Consider the following 24,369-nt stretch of genomic DNA (forward strand, 5'->3'; position numbering starts at 1 on the left):
CACTTTTTGGAGACAGAATGTGCCATTATTTATCCTATGTTATCTGCTGCTGTTAAAATATTCAGCCGCTATTGTACACTTGAACTTACTGTGATTTTGCGCACATCTTTAGAGCTTATCGTAAAGATAAAATAGTGGTAAAGATGATTATTTGCCTTAGTTGTGATAGCGAATGCGTTAGATATACGTCCATTACTTTTTGGACACGGAATATGCCGTTATTTATACTGTGCTATCTGTTGTAGGCTTAGGTGTTTGAAACATTGGTCTTTCTGTCGTTGTGCAACATGATTTTGTTTGATAAACATGCTATTGATGACAGGTTTAGTGTGCTTACTGGACGCTAAATTTAAAATTAATAATGTAAAATAGAAGAAAATTAAAACAAGAAATTGGCGGACTATGGTATATAAGTTTCTTGCTGTTTTTAGAAATTTTTCGTTAGAATTTGTTGTGACTTTTCGGTTTGAGTATAGCTAATATAAGAGTGTCAATAAAATTTATCCAAAAAATTTAGATCATGCATTGAAAGTAACGGTTAAGGATTTTGCTTTTGCTCTAATGCCAGACGTTTTGGATGGTTAAACAGCTAGATGGTTTCTAACGATCTGTATTTTATGTTGTATCGTGGTCTTATCGTAATTTCGCATCTGGTTCCTAATGAGTTTTTTATTTTAAAAGCAGTCTACAAATATTACCAGCCTGGAAATTTTGCATAAGATTCCTAACATTGATTTATGTTTTATTTTACCATCTTTGGCTTATTAAGGCCTAGCAATGAAACCTATCTACATTAGGGCAATGGTTGTCAGGTTGGTTAGGTTTCAATCGCAAAAATAAACAGTCTAGAAAGATTTTAACAGGGTAGTAATTGCATACGATTCCTAATGATTTGTGTGTTATTTTCAACTTATTAAGGCCTCAAAATTAAGCCTGTCTACATTAAGGGATAGATGTTAGGGTCACATTTTGTCCAAAAAAAAAATAGTCTACAAAAATGTCAAGGTACAAATTTTACTTAGATTACTAATATATATTTTAATTTTTAACAGCTTTGGCTTATTAGGGCGTAAAAATGAAGCCTGCCTACATTAAGGGAATGGTTTTTGCCCTGTCAGCGGTCGTACTGCTGACAGTGATTTACCACAGAAACCCGGTCACCATCCCTATCCTCGAAGTATCCTCGATAAAAACACGTGAAAAACTCGTCTACGTCGCACATAACACTTTCTACCACTTGAGGGTGCTAGCGAACGGTGATAATGACGTATACCACGAGGCGGACCTTTTGGACGCGATGACAAAAAACTGCACTTTCGCCGAATCCCTGCCCGATTTGGACGGAGTCAAGCTTCAATCAGACGGAGATATCATGAACGTTCGCATGTACAAGCAAATGAAGAAAGACCAGTTTATGAAGGAAAAGGCAAATCCGACCAAAAAGAGCGAAGTTCGACCGACCGTTGAGCCCTATGACGTAAGTTGTGACGTCAGGCGATGACGACAATTTCGGCGCGATAATTTTTATACCGAGTTGTTTTTCGAGTAATTATTTTATTTGGTGCTTCTGGATAGGTGTGTATGATAATATCGGACCGGAGCCGATGCCGAGTGCCGAGTGCTATTATCGGTACTAGTCCGATAATATAAGAAATTATGTTTTTGCTTTGATTGGAGATAGCTTGCTATGATAACCTTAAAAACTTTATAGTTTAAACTTACATTTACCCTTTTTGTGCTTCAAAAAAGACAACGATTTGCAAATGTCTGCGCAAACTTTTCATAATTTTTTGAATAAATTTTACAAGTAACGGACATGATTTTTTAACCTACTTCCATATTTTTTGTTCTTCAAATAGCACAACTTCCAGCACTTCCTTCGCAAACGTTTTTTTATTTATTTGGAGTTTTTCGAAAAAAATATTTTATGAACTAACACTTGCCTGTAAGCCCAGTCACTTTTTTAAAGTAATACGATTTTTACTAATCATAGTTATCCTTGGTTATATTCCATGATTTTTTACCTTATTTTTACTTTATTTGTGCTCAAATAGCATAACTTTTATCACCCTTCGTAAGCTTTTTATGATTTTTGGAAATTTTTGACAAAAATCCTGTTTTATTTACTAACAATTATTTCAGAGGAAAACGATTTTTACAAACTCCAGTTATACTTGGTTTGATTACGTGATTTTTTTTACCTTTTTTTAGCAAAACGCCCCTGCCAACCCAGCAGGCCGAGTGAAGAACAAAGACGAGCAACCGAACAAAACCTTGAACTTCGAAGATGTAAACAAGGAACGTGAACGATGCAACAAACTGGGGGACACCAATATCCTACAGGTGGGGGAAGTCTTATACAGGGTTGTCCTAAATATATATGATGTATATATATATACTCTTTATACATGTGCTTAGGATTAGTTCTCGCTATATTAAATATAAGTAAATGAAGTAATACGGAGCGTTCAACATGCGTTCAACAAAACACAATCATAGCAAGATTAAGTCGTGTAAATGGCTCAATGAGAAATGAATATGAAAATACTTTGGAGAATAATGGTTCGCATTTTGAACATTTCCAAAAATGATTGAATATTCATACAGAGTTATTCCAAACCTTTAAAATGTTACCTACTTCTGTATGGGGTTTAATATTCATTCTACGTCCAACTAAAACTCCGCCATTATATTAAGATTTATTCGAAGAATCGATTTATATTTGCTTAACGCATCGGTAACTTGTCCTATGACGTCACCATTGAACATTTTTGTGCCAGTAAACGAAGTTTTTCGTTTAAAGTTAGTTATTTTTTGTCGGGGGGACCAGCCAAGCTCCAAAGTTTTTTTTAACCAAGTATTTTATTAAACGTCAGATTCCCGGTGTTATTGAAGAGATGAAACAAACCCAATACAAGATTCCCAACATCATGCACTTCATCTGGTTCTCGTGTCAGCAGTTCAGGGTCGACCACTACATGGCGTAAGTCAGCTAAATTCATTAACCGCTAGACGTCGCTGTTGTTAAATAGAGTCCAATGCGTTTTTTGTTTATGTTTTTGCTTTGATTGACATCGCGTTTGGTTCAAAAGCGTTGAGAATAATGTACTTACATTGTGGCCCACCAAGTTTTTTTATTACGTTTTCAATAACAGGTGGTTTAAAAAAAATGTAACTTAAGTGCACAGTCAAATTACGTCATTTTTTGTTAACGACTTTAGTCAAGTCAAGGTATTTAAATAAGTTCCTTTAAGTCAATTTAAGCCATTTTATTAAAATTACTGAAGTCGAGTAAAGTTATTTAAAAACAGTGACTTACGTAATTACATCACTTGTATGAAGTCATGATGTTATCCCGTTTTACACAAACGCTGATTTTTAATGACGTCACGTTGCCATAGTTTGACGTCATCATTTCGTTGCAGTTTAATGGGCGCCCTGCGTTACCAGCGACCGCGAGTTATCTTGTTCCACACAAACTGCGAGCCCAGCGGAGATTACTGGGAAGCTTTCAAGGTCATTGCTGGCGAGACGCTCAAGGTCATCAAGAGAACTCCGCCCGAGAAAATTTGGGACTTGGATATTAAGGTGGGTGAATAATTCGGGTATTAAGGATATTTTATGGAAAAAACTTGTAAATATGCTCGTAAAATCATTTGTAAATTAATAGTCTAATTGTTTTTTTCTCCTATAGTAAGCTAATCAAATGATTTTATTCACAAATAATTCTGAAAGGTTATTTCTAAACAGTAAAAATTCGGATGTCAATGTGGGTGGTCCATTTTTATTGGTCAATTCGTAAAAATGCTCGTAAAACCAATTTTTAAGGTTCAAAACAGCTCCTCTGGCAATTATACTTCTTCTCCAACATTTCGGCAACCTATTCAAATCGCTTCTTACTTATGGTATCGATTCGGCTACCTATGCAGGATGCTTGCGATAACCCGTGGGATAAAATGAATAATTGCGGAAGCATTTTTTACCAGTTTGTCGAAACACCTTGTTTTATATCAGTTTGTCGAAACACCTTGTTTTTTATCAGTTTGTCGAAACACCATTTTTTACCAGGTTGTCGAGCACCATTTTTTACCAGTTTGTCGAAACACCATTTTTTACCAGGTTGTCGAGCACCAGGCAGATGTTGTTCGTCTCTCACTTATGCTAGAAGTTGGAGGGATGTATATGGACACCGACAGCATCATTCTTAAGAACCTCGACGTCTTTAGGAACTACGACATCGTACTCGGGCAAGAGACTAAGGACGCTGTTGGTGAGGCTACTATAGGTCATGTCGGTGTTTGTGAAGTTACTATTCCGCCGGTGTTTGTGGAAAAAAGATCAACAACTAGAAATGTCGGAGCAGGCTTAGATCCCGATATTAACAAAAAAGTAATAGTAATATTATTAATGTATCACTTGGTAACGGCTATCGAATCTGATCCAATATTATTTAACATTCCTTATATACATGGTGGGCCAAAAGTAGTCTTCCAGTTATTCCACAGCGTTGGCTTGAAAGAAGAGGCCTGACCTGACACCAATGGATTTCTTTTTGGGGGTGTTGTAAAGAACAAGGTGTATGAGAAGAACCCCAAAACAATAATTTACTCATATACCCAAACCCTACTTTTTATAATTGTAAGCCTACTGTTGGCCCACTCCACTGTATATTATTAGATTGTATAGTTTTGTTTTCCCGTTTGTTATGTTAATGCTAGTTGCTAAAGTATAAATCTGTGACCAAGTGTTACTGTCACCGCCACAATCTCTGACCAAGTGTTGTTTATCACAGCAAACGGAATAATCCTGGCCAGCCGTGATTCCTGGTTTCTCCACAGATGGTATTGGGAATACCGCTACTTCAGAGACGACATGTGAGTATCTTGATTAAAAAAGTTATTCTTAACTGATCAGTGTCATTGCACCTAACAAGCGCGTGTGTTTCTATAAATTGTTTGTTTTGCAAATTATAACGTCGTGATTTACTTCTAATTGATTAAATGATTTTAAATTGGATTATCTGATGGCACTATATAAAGACAAACTGTATTACATTCTCGACAAGCTTTCGCACTACTCTTCAGGTTGAACTATAAATTATTTTATCTAGAATTAGACAAATACGGCCGTTTTCAAAGATTACATTTTCCATTAACGTTGTTTTTGCAAATTAAACAGTGTGATCTGCTTTTACTTGATAAATAAATAACACAAAGTAACTAAACGAATTCCAAATAAACTTGAATGAGCTTTAGCACTTATACAATCAAAAGAATGAATGCTGACTATTTTTTCAATGTTTAAAAGTAGCACCCCGCATTTTTGCCAACATTGCCCACTATAGTTGTTAAATTTCAGGTGAAAACGTTTTTAAATAAAACAACTTACATATTTATCAAATTTACCCCACTATTGCTGTTAAATTATCCTCTAGCTACCTACATTCGATAAAACGTTGGTTAAGTCTATTAACAAAGCATTCATCGTTAGGAACTTGAATGTAGATTTGGTCAAGCGGGAAATTACCACAGGGGAAAGTACCACCAGGGGGTTTTGCGTGGATCACCAAGTATCGATTCATGTCGGAATTTCAAGCCGTTATGGATTCACTATTTCCTCGCTTATTCAAATTTTCAAAGTTTTCTTTGAAAGAACTACATCGGAAAATGACGTAAATGTGTAGAAAATGACGTCACGAGTTAAATAGTTTAAATTTTCGTGAAAAATTTACATGTTAGTGGTATTTCCTTTCTCGTTCAGGTATCTTCTAGTCTCAGCTTGAATAGTAAACTTTACATAGTTTAAAATCGAAGAATGGAATTAAAGGATTAAAAATAACAAAAATGTAACTATACTATACAAAAAATAAATTCTGGCAAAAAAACAAAACCGGATAAAAAACTGGCCAGTAAGATATCGAACAAAGTAATTTAACAACAAAATAAATATGTTATCCGTATAGTTTTCAAAATCAAACTTAAAAAAAATTAAAATCGTTTAAATTAGTGCATACCTTACTCTTTTCATTTCATCTGGGGTCACAATAGGGCTAGAGTTCGTAAAATTAAACTTGGACATGAATTTAGTTTAAAATAAATTCGTTCAAATTAGTTCATACATTACTCGTTTTACTTCAGCTGTGCCACTATTTCGTGATAGTTCCCTAGGGATAACTCCCTGGGGATGTTGCCTTTAGTGAAATTGCCTATTTGTTTATACTCCACTATAACAGCTTCCTTGTGCTTTTAAAAAGTGTTTTGGAAAAGACTAGTTTTATAGGGATTGTCAAAAATATGCATTTTAAAAATAAAATTTGCTCCGCCGGGCAACTTATACTTCAATAGTAATCGCTTACCTGGTTTAAACGAAGTATAAACCGACGTTTCGGCAGCAGATACCAGCTGACCTCATATATCACAGTTGTTAAACACATATGTGTATCCTTCATTCATTAGTTTAAATTAGTTCATACCCATTTTATTTCAGCCGGGGTCACAATTCCGTGATAGTTCCCAAAATCAAACTTGACAATAAAATTTGTTTAAATTTGTTTAAATTAGTTCATACATTACTCATTTCATTTCAGCTGGGGTCACAACTCTGTTATAGTTCCCTGGGGAATTTGGAAGTACTTTCCCGACACCATCCACATCGAATCCAACACCTTCTGCCGTCCAAACTGGGGCGAACTCGGCTTGTTGTATTACGACTTGATGGACTGGAGTTCAAGCTACACAATGCATCTCTACACAAGGTTGGTTGTTGCAAGAATTTAAATTAAGCAACATTGGGTTTTTCTAAAAGTTTTTTCCGAAAGCTTAACTTTTTTATTCATATGGTATTTGAGACCTCTATTTTGTTTATTTTAAACCCATTTTATCAAAGCCCATACAGAAGTAGGTATCATTTTGTGAACGTTTCGAATAAATCTTAAGATAGTGGCTGAAGGTTGTGTAATATTGTAGCTTAAATCTAATTTCCAGCATTTTTTGCTTCCTCAGGTTTATGGCGAGTTACGACGGAGTCAGGGAACGACCTCTCAAGGAACTCGCCGTACTCAACACGACCTTTGGCGAGGTCGCTAGACACGTGATCTTCGGCGACAAAGAGGTTCGTGACGTCACAAACTGGATTGTGACGTGCGACATTAAAGAAATTCTAAAAAGGTTGGTTGTTGTTTGAGTTAGTTGAGTGGGATGTCCGATAATATCGGATCGGTGTGGATACCCGATATCGAGAGGTAATATGGGTATTCGTCCGATACTGTGGTGATATCGGGGCCGTTCCGATACTAAATTAATATACTTTTCTGGCATGGTTTGCAAAGTAATGCAGCAATTCTTATATGAAAGGTAAAGTTACAAAAGTAGAAGTGAAGATGTATCTTGTGTAACTACAGAAAATTGTTTTACATCTTTATTATAACCTTTGTGCTTCTGTTTGGATCTTCTTTTAGTGATTAAATATGAACAGCTAGCAGTAATGGAACAGGCTTAGATCCCAATATAAACATATAATAATACTTCATCAACTTGTTTAAAAAACGTGTATTTAATTCAATATCGAAACATAGATATTGAAAATACAATTCTTAACACAACCTTTCTAATTTTTGATTTATATTTCACCTGGTTACCATTCCTCTTGCATTTTTCAGGTCAAAGCCTTGACGTCATCAAATCGGTGACGTCACGCGATGAAATTATTACGTCACAGGCGGAAGCAGGAACGTGCAATAGGATTTGGGCTGAAAGTTTTTGGTGAAACGATTTAACAATGCGTTAGTCGCCCCGCTTCTTTGCTACTAACATTTTTAGGCAAACGCTTTGACCAAATGTTTAGCCCAAGGCAGGATAAGGCATAAATAACGTAAAGATTAATGTAGCTACTCGCAACGATAAAAATTTTTTATGTATTGCTTCAGATATCGTAATTGATTTAGCATTTGCGATTTTAAATGTCCATTTGTTATTTATATTTTTAAAAATGTTTTGGCTTTGACGACCGCTACAGCCCACTTACAATGTTAGAGAAATTTAAAAGCTCATTTATTGACCTAGTACAGTGGTTTCCAAACTATTTTATTCCGTGGTCCATTTTTTTTTCACCTCTAGTCATGACTAGTGCATATTGATTAACAAAAGTTTTCCAATATTATAAACATTTTTTTCTTTGATAAACTTGTCGAACAACAAATGTAACTTTGTTAAGTTTCTGATCAGTCTGCTGAAGTTTGTTCAATTGTGCACGCACAATTTATGCCAACAACTATTTTAGTAAACAAACTGTGTAGTTGCAATATTTTTAAATAGCACTACAGCCCACTTAAAGTAGTCTCATGACCCACAGTTTAGCAAGCACTGGCCTAGGAGAATAAATATAATAATACTTGACTTGACCCACCCCAAACCCAAACGCTAACCCGCACCCTAACTCAATGAAATAGCTTCAGTAAGCATTACTTCATACCTTATCCTGTCTAACATTTGTTTAATGTATTTTCAACATTTTTCGCGCTACTATCGGTGGTGTACTGCAGCGAAACGGTGTTTCCGTGACATTTATAGCGTTTTTCCGCTTTTGAATTTTTTCGATTTCTATGTTGCTCTTTTTTTTGTTAATCGAATTCAAAGCTTAGCTTTTTGCGGGCGGTGTGAATTGTAACAGCATCAATTGGTTGCTACATTTATTTTTACTTTTGTTATCTTATAACAGAACAAACGTTAACAACAATATTTCGATCGTGTTTTTAGATTTAGAATTTGCCTTTCTTTAATTTTATTTATCCCATTTACAACATTATTTTTACAGTTACCTAAATTAAATTTATTTATAATGGGTAATAAAAAATCAAACCACAAGTATGTAGACCAGCAGTATGTTTAAAATCCTATATTTTTATTTGTATTTCAATGAAAAATACGGTATTTCTATGTGTTGGTTTTTGTTTGTCAATCCTTCTTTTTAAAACAGAGCTAAACATTTTTGTTCAGTTTTAATTTTTGTTTTCTTACGAACATTAATCGCACTCACAGGCGCTGTATTTTAAAAATCACGAAAAATTTGTTTATTTTTTCTATTTTTCCGAACATAGTCTGCATCAGTGATTAACTTTTTCAGTTTGCAACGCGTTAAAAATCCACATTTAAAAAAAATGAAATCTATGTGTTAAACAACCGTGATCCAGCCATTCTGATGCTGCTTTTTGGCCAAAGATTGCGGCCTACTTATCGTTAGCACATTCCTTGGGCGGCAATTCTTTTGGAATGGCTTTCGGGGTACACATTATATCAGGAATAACGCATTTGTGCAACAATAATGCATTGTGTGAATACCGTGGCGCTGTTTGCAATTGAATAGTAAGCATTTATTCCATGCATACGTAATAAGAATTTCCATTTAAACAATTAACGGCAAACTTGAGAATCCGAGGTCAACAGTTAACAACGGCTCGTCTATACAAGCATTTTCTTTTGCCAAACCGCATTACATTTATAAAAGATTTTTCGGAAATGAACAACAGACCAAAACACTGGTTTTGCACACGTAAAAATATATTGTGCTGTTCTTACAACCCACCGCCCAAAATGCGCGTTATTTATTTGAATGTTGAAAGCCCTTGAGATAAAGTTGTAAGGATTTTTACTTTTACCTGGTGTAGCACAGTTGTGCGTAAACTTGCAAGATTTTAATACAATTTGTCTTTATATAGTGCCACCTGATAACGCTATTTAGACAAATACGGCCGTTTACAAAGATTGCGTATTTAAGAAAGCTATGCGCTCAGCAAAATCCAATTGTGCACAATACTACAATATTTTTTATTAATTTTTCAAAAATTTGTTGTTTTTTTGTGAACGTTTATTATAAGTCCTATTTCCGATAACTGTAAAAATCTGGTAATTAAAGAACAACGTTGATGCTAATTGTGTGTCTAGATTTAATGCCATAGTTTTATAGGAATTTGCTAAACGCATTTCAACTTTAACTAAGTCCCATATTTCTTGAAAAATGGTTTTCCATTTTACAAATGAACAACTTAAAACTCACAAAAAATTTCATTTAAATTTGTTTTTCTTGCTTTTGTTAGATTTTTTTTTTGCACTGTTGAAAACTTTTTTTTCAACTTTTTTTCAATTTTTTTTTCATCTTTTTTAAATTTAATTTTTTCTAAATTTTTCATCAAGTGTGGTTTTAACCAATTTGAATCAAAGCAAGCAGTCTTTTTGCTTTTGATATTGAAAACAAATATATGTTGTATAACGCAGTTTTCAAGGTACATTTTTTCCGAAATTTTGTTTATTTTATCCAAATGATTTTCAATGTGATCCATCTTAATAAAATAACGTTGTTTCACTTCTGACTGTTTTCTACTGTTATAGTATTTAATCTTATTTGTCAATTTAAATAGAAAAAAAAATTTAATGTATTTGCTAATACACGAAAAGTGTTTATCAAATCGCATAAAATGTGCTCTAGTTATCATTGTTTTTCTGTCATTAATGAACAACTTCGTTATTTGAATAAAAAAACTTTCGTTGTTTAACTAAAAAATCGTTGTTTAAATAATGCCAATGGCATTACATAAGATTGTTTGTTTTTGCTTATAAAGTTAGCTAAACAATGCGTTTCAACTTGACTTTTTGATCCATTTTATTTCCATTTCTTTGAACACATTCGATGCGATTTTCTTTTGTTTTAATGAAATGTTTTTGTTCTCAACTTGGTGAAATGGTTTTTCACTTGGACGAATTTTTTCTGGTTTTTTTTAGTCGAACTGAATTTCGTTCACGATCGTTTTGTTTGCCCGTATTGTGCCCAAGGTGATACGGGCATCGGCCGTGCAGTGGTGTGCCTAATAAAAGTGTCTTACCTACTAACTCTGCTTCAATTGTGACTATTGCAGGCAAAGTAGAAGTTGAACAGCAGCCAAGTGCGAGGGATACAGACAGGCTTGCTAAAAGAGCGAGCAGCCAGCCAGCCAGCGGCGAAAATTGAGTGTTGAGGTGCGAAATTTTTTTCGACGACTTTGAGCAGCAAGACAAAGACGGGCGCAGTTTAAAGCAAGACAAAAGGGGTGTCGTTTTGTTAGTCGATGGCAAAGGCGACACAGCTAGAAAAAAATCAGGACTACCTCGTCATATGTTAAAAGAAACAAGGCGGCCGCGTGGGGTGGTTAGAGAGCGTTGCTAGGTCGGAGGCTCAATGCGCATGTAATGGAGCAACGGGCAAAGTTTGTTGCTGAAGAGAAGAAACAGCCAGCACTGAAAGCAAAGGTCTGACCTGAGCGGTTGTGACGTCACAGCGGGCCGAGAGAGAAGCGAATATCTCGCAATGGTTTTAGGAAAAAAGCAGCTTTAGTATTGAAGGTTTTTGGGCGAGCGAAAGAAATGGCGGCTGCAACTTTCCAAAGCTACAACTTAAAAAAAATGTCTAATTCTTTTCGCAAAATCTCGGCACTAGTTTTAAAAACGTAAAAAATATATACCAAAAAAACTGTAGTATAGGTATCAGTTTTTCGATTTGAACGATTTCTTCATATCAGTAAGGCAGGCAAAAAATCACATTATCGGGCGTTACCATAACAGCCGCCTCAAAAGGTTGCCGCCGTCAACAAGCTTAAGCAACAAATTCCGCAATGAAAATGCGCTGATTTTGTCGATAATGTTGTGTTTCTGCCGTAACGTTTTGCTCATTTAAAAGTAAAAAAAGCAATATTTTGTTAATGTATTGCCGTGTTTTTTTTTTTAATTTTTGTATTGATATTATTGGCGGTAAAACGTCGCTTGCCTTTTTCTTTGCTCAAAGCATTGCGACATACCGACATCGCACCACTTCGAGGACACTGTGACGCTTCAGGTCAAACTGCTGTGTTACAACTTTGCTTTTATAGCCGGTTTTGTAAAAAGATAAACCGAACGAGAAAAAAACAAACATAATTAATAATAATCAATCCCAATTAGTATAAAAACTCGCGCATTCGCAAAGCTGCCATTTTTCGCACTGTCACGCTTACGATGCGCGCACTTAACGCAAGTGTTTTTCAAGCTGGCGACAAAAAACTCGCACATCAGTTAGCGACGTAAAATATCAGATGTTTGGTGAAAAAAATGTTCACCTACCTATTCTGGTTTGGCGGCCATTCGATTTTTCGCAGAGCTGACATTTTTCGCAGCGTTCGGGTCCTGCTTTTTCAAACACATAAGATGCGCGGTCATAACGCAAGTGTTTTTTGAGCTGGCGACATAAAACTCGCACATCAGTTAGACACGTAAAATACCAGATGTTTGGCGAAAAAAATTTTCCTTTTTCTTTTGCGCTTCGGCGGCAATTCGATTTTTCGCCGAACGTCGCAAAGCGGACAGTTTTCGCTCGGTTGTGCCTGCGCGCTCACAACGCAAGTGTCAATTGGTAAAAAAAACAAATGAGTCGAAACTTGATATTTATATTATATACTTGTTTATCCCTGAGTTTGACAGATGTTTCAAAGAGCAGGCGAGGATCTAGGATTTCAGTTTGGGGAGGGCCATGGATTTTTTTCAGATATGACGTCACAATTTTTTCAGATTTGACGCCACAAAAGTATACCAGTGCGTGACGTCATAATTCAGGTAAAAATAACATCGGCTGGCCGAATAAACTAACTCCTGCAAAATAACGCGAAAAACAGACCTTTTGAAAGCACGAAAAAGTAATAAGGTTAGCCTCTACAGTGGGCCGGTTTCCTAGTTTGACCCGGTATGAAGAATATCGCTGAAAGACGCTACCATGTCTATTGTCTACACATCTTGCTTTTTCCCGAAAAGGCGAGAGCAACCGCACATGCCACCGAAAAAGCGCCGAGGCCACGTCGCAATAACACCATAGCGTTGTCTGCTGCGGTCAGCTGTGGTTCTTTCATGACACTTCTCTCAATTTTTTAGTTACTGTAGTTGGTTTTTGCCAAATAAGGTTGCTGAAATGAGCAAAACTCTATGCAGAGTTAACCCTAATATTGGATAGGTTATTCAAATCCTTACACAAGGGTCGGCAACCTTTGTGTAGTAGTCGCGGGCCAAAACCAAACTCCGAAAGGTCTCTGTGGGCCGCACAACATATGTTAAATGAGATTTTGTGTTATTACAACTTTATAACAATTGTGAATCAGGTGGGCCTCGGATTTTTTTGCACTTTAAAACCGTGTTTATAATTAGTTTTAAGGAGGCAGTAAAGTCTTGGCGCAAATTCGCTAAAAAAAGCGTATACTTGGTTTAAAATTCGAGTCCACACGTCGTCATCCCTCTACTAATATTAAAAAAGTGTAATAAAACTACTTTGAAAAAACGAGATAATTTTTCTATTTGATCTATTTTAGTGTTTGTTAACCATTTGTGGCACACCTGGCGAGCGAAGCTAGCGAGCGCCATTTTTTTGGTATACCGATATTTCTTTTAAATTTCTTGTTTTTGTTACATTTGAAAAAAAAGGGTTAAAAAAAATTTGTCATTATGTTTGAATACGTTTTCCGTTTTGTCCGCGACGCACTTGGCAGCTTTCCACAGCGCAACAGTAAAGAAGCGCTGATCTAGTTCAAAAAGAGCATCAAAACGTAAACACACTGGATGGATAAAGATCATTAGCGCGAAGCGCGAAAATTCTTCTCCTTTACACACTTAAAATAGTCAAAAAGTATTTAAAATGGACTCGTGTCTAATTTGTCAAAGAGGCGGCGGGTCGGATGAAGGATATTGGCAGGCTGGTTCTGATACAGATTTGCATAAACAACAAAAAAGCTTTTTATTGTACTTGGATTCAAGTTTGTTATTATATAATCGAGGTTAGCGTACGGTCACTTAAAGCCGTCTCTGCAAATCTGAAAAACGCCGCTTTGTGCGAGTGCGCGAAACGAATTTTACCATTTTTTTTTAAATATTCATTACATGGCGCCATAAGCTCGTACACCACTACAAAGCGTAAAAATATGTCTTATTTTGGCGAAAATAGGCCATACTACCTAGGGAACCGCGAAAATAAGCTAAGCTGCCTATTATACATCTTTTTTAGTTGTATTTGCCCTTTTTGTTGCTGAAGGTTAACAACTGAAGGTAACCAAACTTTATAAATGTCAAAGCGTTTTGCCATGAAAAAAATAATCATTTCTAAATCTCAATTTCGTTGTTTTGCTGCTTTTAATTGAGCATAGTAATTACTTTATTTGTAGCGATTCGGAAAAAAGTCAAGTACCGCTCATCCATAATGAAAACTGTTATTTAGCAAATTTGTTTTATTTTATTTTTTTTATAGTTGTATCTACAATTACAAAAAAATAAACATATTTTGTTAATGTTTGTACTGCCGTGTTTTTGTATTTGCTGTGTTGATACTATTGGCTGTAGACAAGCTTGTTTGAAAACCATTATTGTGTTGCTGCTGTGTTTTTTCTCGTGTTAGTTTCGCCCAAAAATAATGTTTTCACGTACTTTTTATGGCAAGAAATAGGCATTTTAAGTTCTAGGCTTTAGTTGCTCTGCTCGACTGATGTCTGAAACGATAACTAGGGCGGCCATTATGAACAGTGCCCGCCAAGTCACCTACCGAGCTCGTTTTGGCGCGGGAATGTACGATCTCGCGAGCGCATTCGGGTTTACAAACGGTCAGAGCCGACCGAAACGAGGCGCGCGCATCCGTCGCACACACACGCGCGCGCGCGAGAGAGAGAGAGAACGCAAAAATTGCCGCCGAAAAGCCGCTTTGCTTTGCTTTGCTTTGCTTCGGAAATCGTTGTTGGCCGCTTTTGAAAGTTAAATTTACTATCGGGAAATTTTCAAGGCGGACTGCAATTTATATTGCAATTTTAAAAAGGTTTTGGAAAGTAATAGTTAGGTAACTTTTGTAAGCATTCTGGCGATAAATCTCCTGGCGCAAGAATTACAGCAGCAACTAGCAGTGGCGTTTAAAACTGTAGTAACAACAAGCTGCTGGTGGTAACGGCTTTCACCAGTAAACTGCTGAATTGACGGGCTCGGCATGAAGTCAAAGGCGTTCGCATTGACTTGAAAGTGTTGAAAGAAAATGTGTTGCCACTTTACAGAGAAAATAATAAAACTTAGGAAAGACTGAAAAATGTGCACAAGTGTTGTTGTTTTCTTCAAGTTCCCAAAAATAGCTTCCATCATACAATGTCAGCTGTGAACTTTGGTAAGTAAAAGCAATTCTCTTTGTAGAAACAGAAATGGACTGGGCTGCATTTCAACCGTTTATATTTGACAACATAACTTGCAAGTGTTAGTGTGTGAATTTTTTTAGTGTGTGAATTTTGGGCTTGCTTTAAAAATAATGCAAAGTTTTTGTTTTGGCAAAACCCCTTTATTTCAGTTTAACAACAGCTCTCCAGTTTTAGCTTCACCTTCTTATGCACACTGTGTTTTTGTGATTCAACAATGTTTCACGACTTTGCCCAATACAATATTGGTAATGCAATAGTGGCATAAAATCACGCGGGGGTATTTCACTTTGTTGTTCGTGAGCAAACAAGTATGTACATATTTTTCGCCTTTTTTATAAGTTTGCGATATTGGACGAAAACGTGGATTGCTTCCACTGGTTGAATTTGATTTGTTTCGCTAGTAGACTTAAGAAGCCTACTGTTTTCAGTGAAAAGGAAAAACAGGTTTTCAATTAAAGAACTTTATTTTGAAAAAGGTATTCCATTTTTCAATTTATGCTTCAAGGTTTAAATAGGCTTTCGTAAACCACCTAAAACTACTTAACGTAGCCCCAAATGTCCATGGACCCCAGTTTAAAAATCCCTACTTTAAGGTGTCTCCTTGGGACACATGGCAGTCTTATGGGGCCATGAGCATATATGATAATGTTTATTACCCAGTATAGAAACAAATTTGTGATTTTCATGATGGCTTTGTAGACCTCCACAGTGACTTTTCATTGGCACGTTTTTCAAAGTGCTAAAATTACCCGAGCAATGTCAAGTCCTTTGAAAAGAGTGACTTAAGTGTACTTGGTAGTCTGTAGGTATTAGTTTACTCATCTTACAGTTAAACTCTAAAAAGTGTTTTAAAGCATGACTTTAGATACATTGGACGTTCTGTAACCTATTTTTCAAAATGGTTAAAAAACTTAAGCCAAGTCAATTTATTTGAAAAGAGTGAGACTTAAGTGTTTTTGGTAGTCTGCAAACATTATTTAATCATTTTAGACCTTAAAATGTTTCTTAAAATATAACTTTAAAGGCCTTTTGAGGTTCTGTAAAGCATTTTTTCAAATGGTAAAAACACTTAGGTTCTATTATTTGTTGTAAAACAAAATTTATCATTTTTCACATTTTATTAAATTGTTGTTCCAGTATTGTTTGCGATAATCGGAGTGGCTGGTACAAGTCGACCATGCTTCAACCAAGCACCACAATGGCACCACAATGCAGACATGCAAGGGGCCTGTGGCTTGGAATCAGTGTTTTGAGGTTCGTACGATTTCCTTAAGTTGTTTGATGAATGTACTGTTGCTGTCAGGCATTGTATCAATTGTAAATTGTTTTTTCTTACGTTGTTTGCCGGCCAGAACTAACTGTTAAATTCTTTAATTTTAAGCATCATGGTCCAATAGCTAGAGTTCAAGTTTAACTGTGTTACTTCAACTTTGTAATTACCTGAACAAGTTTTCAGATTTGTGTTAATATTCCACCCTTGAAACACACCAACAATTAAAAAATCATTTGTGGTACACCTAACCAAATGTTCTAAAAACAATAATTCATCGGCTTTCTTTCACAGCCTGACTTTTTCTACATTTTTGCTTGACATAATCATGTATTCATGGCTGTATGTATACAGGGCAGTCCGAAGTAACTCATGTGTTTAAATAACTTATGCTTGCGCGTGTCAATATAAAGACAAAGGCGAAAACAACATTTCCAAAAATAAATGCGCCCGAGCATGTTGTTACAACATGCTCGGGTTTACGAACTTTACTTTAGTGGACTTGCGTCGCAGTAGCTGGTCGCACCTAGGCTGAAAAGAATTTCGGATTTGAAAAGTCTTCAAGCGTTTGTCAGGTTTTAAAAGGATTTTAGCACAAAAGCACAGGTATGGGTTATTCTTTAAACGACAGATTGAATACAATTTCATTCAGTGAGCAATGTTCACGTGTATGGTCTTGGATTATATCCCCTTTAATGTCAGTTGCAATACAATAAAAGTAAGCCAATATTTCCAATTAACATCAAAAGGCGAAAACAATACATATGTATAGAATATCATCTTAAAATTTTTACATAAAGTACACAGAAATACGTTCGATAATAGTTGGAACTTTACAAGCAATAGAAAAGAAACTTGATATTGAAAGCGAAATAATACAAAGGTGTTTCCAGAGCGAAACAAAATAAACACGATTGTTTAATGCGACTATCCAATTTACAATAGGAAAATCAAATTAAATTAAAACATTATACTGAACTTTGTAGATGTTCTAATTATGGCTTTGATTGGGTTGCGAAAAAAAACAGAAAACTAAATCAAACTCAAATAGCCAACAAAATAACAGTGCTAGCTTAACATCGCAAGAACTCAAAATACAACACGGTTTCAGGAAATAAAACCGACAATAAAGCTACAGAAATCCCACAGATACTGCAAAATTAGTATTTACTTGTTATCCGCAAAAATGCAACTTTTTTGGCCTGTTTATAACAAATTAAATTCAGGCACTTTAAATTACGCAGAAAAACACACAAGAAACCAAAATAAACGATCAAAAGCTCTTAGCGGTAGATTTCAGTAATTCATGGCGCAATGCATTTACAGTACTCGTATTGCACAAATAAAAAATATCAGACAACATCTCTTTTAATACTTTAGACGACATTGTTTTTTCGAATCAGCAAAACAAAATTAATTAAAAAAACGCTATTTGGGTGCAAAGAGATTTTAATTAAATTAGACCAGACTGATAGCTGTCGTTATATAAAGCGGTGAAAAATCGAAAAGATATCGCTTCAGACGGTGGTACTTTTTGACCCACTTTACGTATTGTTTTCACGTAACATCATCGAAAAAATACAACTATCGGGCAACCCCTAATTCATCGAAAAACAGAATCGGCTTTCCAATTCAGTTGTCCAATTATATAAATTGCGTCATAGCGTTGGCTAATACGACCAGTTTGCAGAAAGTTTGTTATAAAAACATGTTTTTTATTCAGTTAACCAGTTACAAAAACTTGATTAAAAATTGTTCAATTTGACCAGTTTGCAAAACGTTGGTTGTAACAAGTTGATGTTTAAGACGAGAATTGGTTGTGTATTGATTAAAAAGACCGTCCAGTTGACTAAATGTTGGTTGTTGATTGGTAATACAACTAACCAGTTTACGAAAAGTTATTCGCCAATCCAACAAAACGTTCGTTGTAATCAGGTTTACGTCTAGGATTTTTTTCTTGGCAATGTTGAGGTTGTAGTGGATAAGTACTGGGGGTTTGAAGACGACAAGTTGTTGACCCGAGATCCCAACTGGTCGTATTTGCCACAACTTATCTTCTTTAGGAGAGGGTGGAGCCACAACTTTCTGATATTCGGTTGGCGAAGGCAGTTCATGATAAACATGGAGAGTCCCTGTGCAATTAGTTTTTAGCGTTAAACTATTGATAGTTAAGCCCTAATCATTGGTCAAAATGCGGGGACTGAAGGGCCTAGATCACAGTTGTTAAACACATGTGTGTGTGTATCGTACATTTAACTCAGTGGGTAAAGCGACGGTTACGGTATGGCCGGAGGTCGTTAGTTCGAACCTCACTGCGGGCTAGTTGTTTTTCTAGCCTGCCTTGCTTGCATCAGTGATCGACAGCTTCGGTGAAATTGTAATGGTTTCGGGTGTACTAGTGATACGTTAGTTGTAAAAGTGGGTCAAAAAGCAGTTTCAGAAAGTCGGATGAAGGTTACTCAACACATATGTGTGTGTATTTTTCCGTTAAACTAGTATTTTGTATTAATATTACGGGTAGTTGCAGCTCGAATTGCAAAAATTGTACAAACATGATAAATCCTTTTTTTCTAATTGAGAGGCAAAAATTTTCTTTATTGTTAAGTAGTTTAGTTACCTTCAGTTGTTAACCTAATATTTTTTAATAATTTGCTTTTCAATGCAAAATCGCTGCATTGGATCACAAATAACGTCAAGAGTTCAATAATATGAAAAAACTATTTGCATATTGCCCGAACAGGTGGTCGAATTTTGGTACTTGAATAAAATAAAAACTTTTTTCAGGCTTACTTGTAGAGAATTGAAGATCGTGAATAGCCAAGCCATTATTTCGATGTAATAAACATTCTCGGAAAAGAGCATCAGAAATCCAAACACCCACGTCAGTCCCATCATAAGCACCAGCGTGACGACGACAATCAAGTCTTGTGACGTGGTGCGATCCGCTTTGGTTGATTGAACCTAAACAAGGTGAAAGTTTGCTTCTATTAACACAGTTATTTATCGTTGTGCTTCAAATTAAATTCCTTTTTATTGTGAAAAGGGGAGTTTCACACAACTTGAGCCAGAGCAGAGGTACCGTGTTTCAAACAAGTCATTTTGAAATGACTTAAGTCTTGCGACTTTAGTTCGCTTGAGTCAAGTCAACTCATTTATAAACTACGACTTAAGTGCGCTTAATCAAGTCAAGCCATTCACCAACAGTGACGTAAATGCACTTAAGTCATCTAAAAACAGTCATTTAAATGTCCCTAGTTTAAGTCAAGTCACGTAAAAACAGTGCCCAAGTGTACCCAAGTCATTACACCACCGATAATTACTTACAGTTCTTCGTTTGCATGTGAGATGAACCGTGATAGTGATGCAGAATACGGCGTTGGTGAGGGCCAGAAGCACCATTGGAAGCAAGAAGGCAAAGTTGAAGACGTGCTTGCCAACAGCCAACCAGCAGATGTTGGAAGCTTTGTAGCCGGAAACGTAGAATAACTCGTCTGCAACGAACAATCAAAGTTAGTAGTTTGTCAAACAAATGCCCCAATATACGAACATAAGACGCCCCAAAATACAAAAAAAAAAATTAGTTCCAAGGCTTTAAATGAGTATTTGGAGCTGTGTGCAACAGAACACATAATCTGAAAATAAAACTTACCCAAATAGTTATTACCATTGATAGGACATTTTTGTATTTAAAAAAAAAAAAAAAAAACAATTTTGTATTTTGTGGCAAAAATGTTTCGAATTTTCTTAGCAAATGATACCATGAGAAATTTATATTATTCTACGCGAAAAAAATATCTCGACTGGAATTTTTTTTATTTTCTAAACGCAAAAGAAAAAAAAAAGTTAAAAGTCATTACCGATAAAAAAGTGATTTACCGTTGCGCTTATTAATTAAAAACAATGCTAATTTGACTTCTTTTCGAAACGCCAAGAAAACTTACATTGAATGTTGTAAACAAGGCCCCAATATAAAACGCGTTATTCTATGTGAACAGATCTAAAAGTCATTAACAAGAAATGAAAAACTTATTTTCAGTACATACTATGCCTAATAACAACAACATATTTTTATGTAGGCTGAGGTTGCAAAGAAATGATTAAGAAAAGTATTGCCCCTTTAACCTCAACCGAAACATTGACATTTAATATTAAAAATAAAAAAGAACTTACTCTCAGTCAATTTTTTTCGACTTGCTTAAAACTTACTTCGCTCGTCGGGCAGAATCCCCGGTTGTTGGTCTCTGGGGTCCATGTAGAAGATAGTAACCCCAGCACTGAACGCCACTATTATGAATGGGACCCCGTATGAGAATAAAGCCGCGTATTTGCCAGTTGAAGGCGACGAGGCACCTAGGACCTTAAGCGAGAAAATTAAGTGTTATCTAGGCTTTCTGTCGTTATTAAATTATGTCATTTTTCATGCATTGTGCAGAGATATATATTTCGCAAAAAAGGCATTTTCGTCTCTTAATTGGATTGAATTATATTTTCAATTATAATTTCTATGAATTATATTTTAAGGGCAAGCTATCTTGTTTAGAAATATAAAAATAACGTTTAATCGAAGACAAATTGGCAGCAGGTTAGAACACTGCTCCGCTAATGCTTGTGTGAAAAATTAAAACTAAATATCTCCTTTACTTAATCTGTTAGATATCGACCTTTTTGGCTTTGGCAGTAATTATCAAGCTACATTACAGATCCGTGCATAGTGTACCTAAGCAATAATTTTACAGCTTTTTTTAAGTCTTTGTGGTGAACTTATAAAGGTGCTTTGCTAACTCTTATCAGATAAACGACCTTGACCTCACCTTGACGAGCACGCGGTACATGTTGAGTCCATTTGCAGCCATCCAGCACCACGCAACCAGCAGGAAATAGTGGAGAACTACTGTGTTGAAGTAGCAGAGAGATGTGTGGCCCACATTGGTGACCCCGAACAAAAAGGTAAGGTTAACTGCTAGCAACGCAACGCACGTGTTTGCTAGGTAGAGGGTAGGCTGGCGGCTTCGAAGCTCTCTGTGGAAGAATGTTAGGTGTTAATCTTTGCAAATTGTCCTATTTGTCTAAGTCTAAAGATGGTAATCAGTTGGCAGTATATAAAGCAAATTGTATCGAATTCTTGACAAACTTTCGCGTTATTAGGTCAAAGTAAATAACTTGGCTACTTTCCACATGATTTTCTACTTTGACCTGATAAAGCACGGTTGTGCGAAAGGGCACATGGTTTGCTTTCTATTTGACCCTTTCGTCCGGCTTAGGTGGTAATTTTTGTAAATGGCTGTATTTGTCCAATTCTTAATAGGGTAATCAGGCATAGGCGTAGCCAGGGGGCCACAGGGGCCATGCCCCTCATAAAATATACAAATATTTTACTCTTAATAATTTGTTTTGTAGCATTTATGAGCATTACCAAATCAGTCGATCACAGGCATGCCACACCTTCAATTGTCATGCACTGTTACGTCACGAACGATGTAGTTATTATTACGTTTGCTATACTTATTAATCTAGTTTTGCTACTTTTAAGTCAGTTTGGTTTTGCTCTCTTGGGTATTGCGCTAAAACTCAGTCAGGTTCTGCTCATATCGGCCATCCTTAACCATTTTTTGACTTTTTTTTTTCTGGAACCAATTAATGCCTTAAAGCCATGTTTTTACCCATTGTTTTCCTGGCCTAGACCAAATAAAAGCCTTGAGCCCATTTTTCCCGAGCCCAAAAAACACCATGACCAAATTATTTCACCCAATTTTTTTCCTGGTTTAAAAAAATGCCTTGCCCCAATTTCTGGACCCATTTTTTTGCTTGGCAAACACAGGTTAAAATAAAACTTACGGTACACAGACATAGACACAGAAAGTTATCAGGAGTCCAACTGTAGAAATGCCAAGTCCGATATAGGTGAAAATTGTGAGCGCTCCCGCAGATGGAAGGACCTCGGAACGCTGTCAACAGTCGAACAATTGAAACGTAACAATGGTAAAGAATGAATTGGAGGATCAATATCGAAGCCCATACAGAAGTGGGCGGCATTTTGTAAATCTTCGGAATAAATCCTAAGATGATGACTGGAGGTTGTAGTTAGACGTAGAATGAGCATCAAATATATTCGAAACGTTCCAAAAATGCTACGTACTTTTGTACGGGTTTTCATATTCATTCTACGTCTAACTACAACCATTAACCATTATCTTAAGATTTATTTAAAACGTTTAAAATGCTACCTACGTCTGTATGGGCTTTAATATTCCTACTGCTTACTACATATTTATCATATAACAAAAATGTGACAGAGTAACAAACGCTACCCAGCAAAAATGCTACCTACTTCTGTATGGGCTTTGATATTTGTTCTACGGCTTACGTTAAACCTCCAGCTATTGTGCCACAAAAATCAGACAGACTTACAAACAATGTCCAATGCTGGCCGATCGAATTCGTTCAAACTCAGCCAGTTTTTCGTTCCAAATCGTGCAGTAATGGATTGTGAAATTTCGCTGAAAACAAAAACATCTCCGTCAATTTTTATGGAACCTTTTTTAATTATTTTACTGTTTCTGAAACCATTGGCAGAACAAGTAGTGATCATAAATTTGTTTCGCTCATTACCTCATTAATGGGTTCTCCCATATTGTACACATCAAGTAGTGGAAATCAGGCAGACTTTAGCGATAAATTTTAACACAATCTCAAGCTTTCACACAAGCGTGCTTCGTCAGGTCAAAGTAAAGAAAATTACTTATTTTGGAATTGGTCGATTTTTTTTGAGATTCACATTAATTTTAGTCATTTTGGTCAATCTACTTGCCAAGTCAAGTCATTAGAATATATAGATTTAAGTGCACTTAAGTGTAGTCAAGTAATTAGAATATAATAGATTTGAGTGCACTTAAGTGTAGTCAAGTCATTAGAATATAATAGATTTAAGTGCACTTAAGTGTAGTCAAGTAAAAAAAAAAAAAAAAAAGTGAATTCTTATCATTTGAAATTCGGGACTTAAGTGCACTTAAATTTTTTAAATCATTCGAATTGACTTACCGTTCCTGTGTTAAATGACTTAACTTAAGTGACTCATAAGTCCCTTGAAAATATGGACTTAAGCCAAGAAAAACCTCACGTTTTGAAAAAACCCTAAAAAACTCACGTTTTTAAGAACACTTGCTGAGGTAGGCGGCGGCGCAAGGCACAACGGTTTGGTGGAAACGCTATATGCTCGAGCATATATCGAGTGGCCTGAAAAAAAAGAAACGAAAGAAATCTTTTAACACGAGAAGAATATAAATAAATAAACTACAATTGAGGAAACACTATATGCTTGCTAGGGATGTTCGTGCATTTAAAGTTAATGTCGGGTTAAAACCAAAATATCTAAATATCAGATATCGAAATAATTAAAAATTTGCCAAGTAAAACTTTTAAGCATAAAAGTTGAAATATGGTGTTTCGGAAAAAAAAGTTTCAGATATCGGAATTAAATTGAAAAATCTGGTATTGGAATAAAAAAAATGAATATCGAAAAATAAAATAAAATATCGCGTATCTAAAACAAGATTGCAATTTTGGGTATCAAAGTGAAGTGAAAAATAGGAAATCGCAATAAAATTAAAATATCGGGTATTGGAAAAAACAAAATAAGCGGTATCGAAGTAAAGTCAAAATACGCAGTATCAATATAATTTAAAAAAGTTGGAGCCATTGGACTCTCTGACTTAAATTGACTCAAGTCAATGTCGAGTGATTTGTTACGCTTTCTCAAGCCTTGGTTAATTTCTGTAAACAACTTATTTTTCACTTCTAAAAGCCCATTGTTTTTTCTTTTCGTTCGCAGGTGTTATCGCCAGCCAGCCAGCCAGCCAGCCAGCCAGCCAGCCAGCCAGCCAGCAAGCAAGCAAGC

The 24,369-nt window shown here is 35.8% G+C and overlaps 2 protein-coding genes across 2 annotated transcripts; one reads left to right on the forward strand and one right to left on the reverse strand.

The window, feature by feature from the left end:
- Positions 1 to 1,056: 1,056 nt before the first annotated feature.
- LOC146141455 (uncharacterized) lies at positions 1,057 to 9,709 on the forward strand. The gene is made up of 9 exons (XM_083389624.1): positions 1,057 to 1,477; positions 2,212 to 2,343; positions 2,877 to 2,983; positions 3,426 to 3,588; positions 4,120 to 4,270; positions 4,793 to 4,874; positions 6,587 to 6,754; positions 7,002 to 7,166; positions 7,658 to 9,709. Exons 1-9 carry the CDS (start codon positions 1,076 to 1,078, stop codon positions 7,668 to 7,670), a joined length of 1,383 nt encoding a protein of 460 aa, XP_083245750.1. The 5' UTR covers positions 1,057 to 1,075; the 3' UTR covers positions 7,671 to 9,709.
- Positions 9,710 to 18,285: 8,576 nt separating this feature from the next.
- On the reverse strand, positions 18,286 to 23,105 carry LOC146141456 (adhesion G-protein coupled receptor G2-like). The gene is made up of 7 exons (XM_083390128.1): positions 23,085 to 23,105; positions 22,311 to 22,420; positions 21,287 to 21,494; positions 20,682 to 20,832; positions 19,800 to 19,966; positions 19,266 to 19,436; positions 18,286 to 18,607 (listed from the first exon to the last, which is right to left on the reverse strand). The coding sequence occupies exons 1-7, from the start codon at positions 23,103 to 23,105 to the stop codon at positions 18,419 to 18,421; spliced, it is 1,017 nt and encodes a 338-aa protein (XP_083246254.1). The 3' UTR covers positions 18,286 to 18,418.
- Between the last annotated feature and the right edge of the window lie 1,264 nt (positions 23,106 to 24,369).

This window comes from Ascidiella aspersa, chromosome 5, assembly GCF_963924565.1.
Source record: "Ascidiella aspersa chromosome 5, kaAscAspe10.2, whole genome shotgun sequence".
Lineage (NCBI taxonomy): Eukaryota > Metazoa > Chordata > Ascidiacea > Phlebobranchia > Ascidiidae > Ascidiella > Ascidiella aspersa.

Coding starts and splice junctions, on each gene's coding strand:
- LOC146141456 (XM_083390128.1), bottom strand. CDS start 23,105: ATGGGAGAACCCATTAATGAG. Junction 22,421..23,084: donor TGGGAGAACCCATTAATGAG/GTAATGAGCGAA, acceptor GACTGTTGACAG/CGTTCCGAGGTCCTTCCATC. Junction 19,967..20,681: donor GATTCTGCCCGACGAGCGAA/GTAAGTTTTAAG, acceptor TGTTCGTTGCAG/ACGAGTTATTCTACGTTTCC.
- LOC146141455 (XM_083389624.1), top strand. CDS start 1,076: ATGAAGCCTGCCTACATTAAGGGAATGGTTTTTGCCCTGTCAGCGGTC. Junction 1,478..2,211: donor CGACCGTTGAGCCCTATGAC/GTAAGTTGTGAC, acceptor ACCTTTTTTTAG/CAAAACGCCCCTGCCAACCC. Junction 2,984..3,425: donor AGGGTCGACCACTACATGGC/GTAAGTCAGCTA, acceptor ATTTCGTTGCAG/TTTAATGGGCGCCCTGCGTT.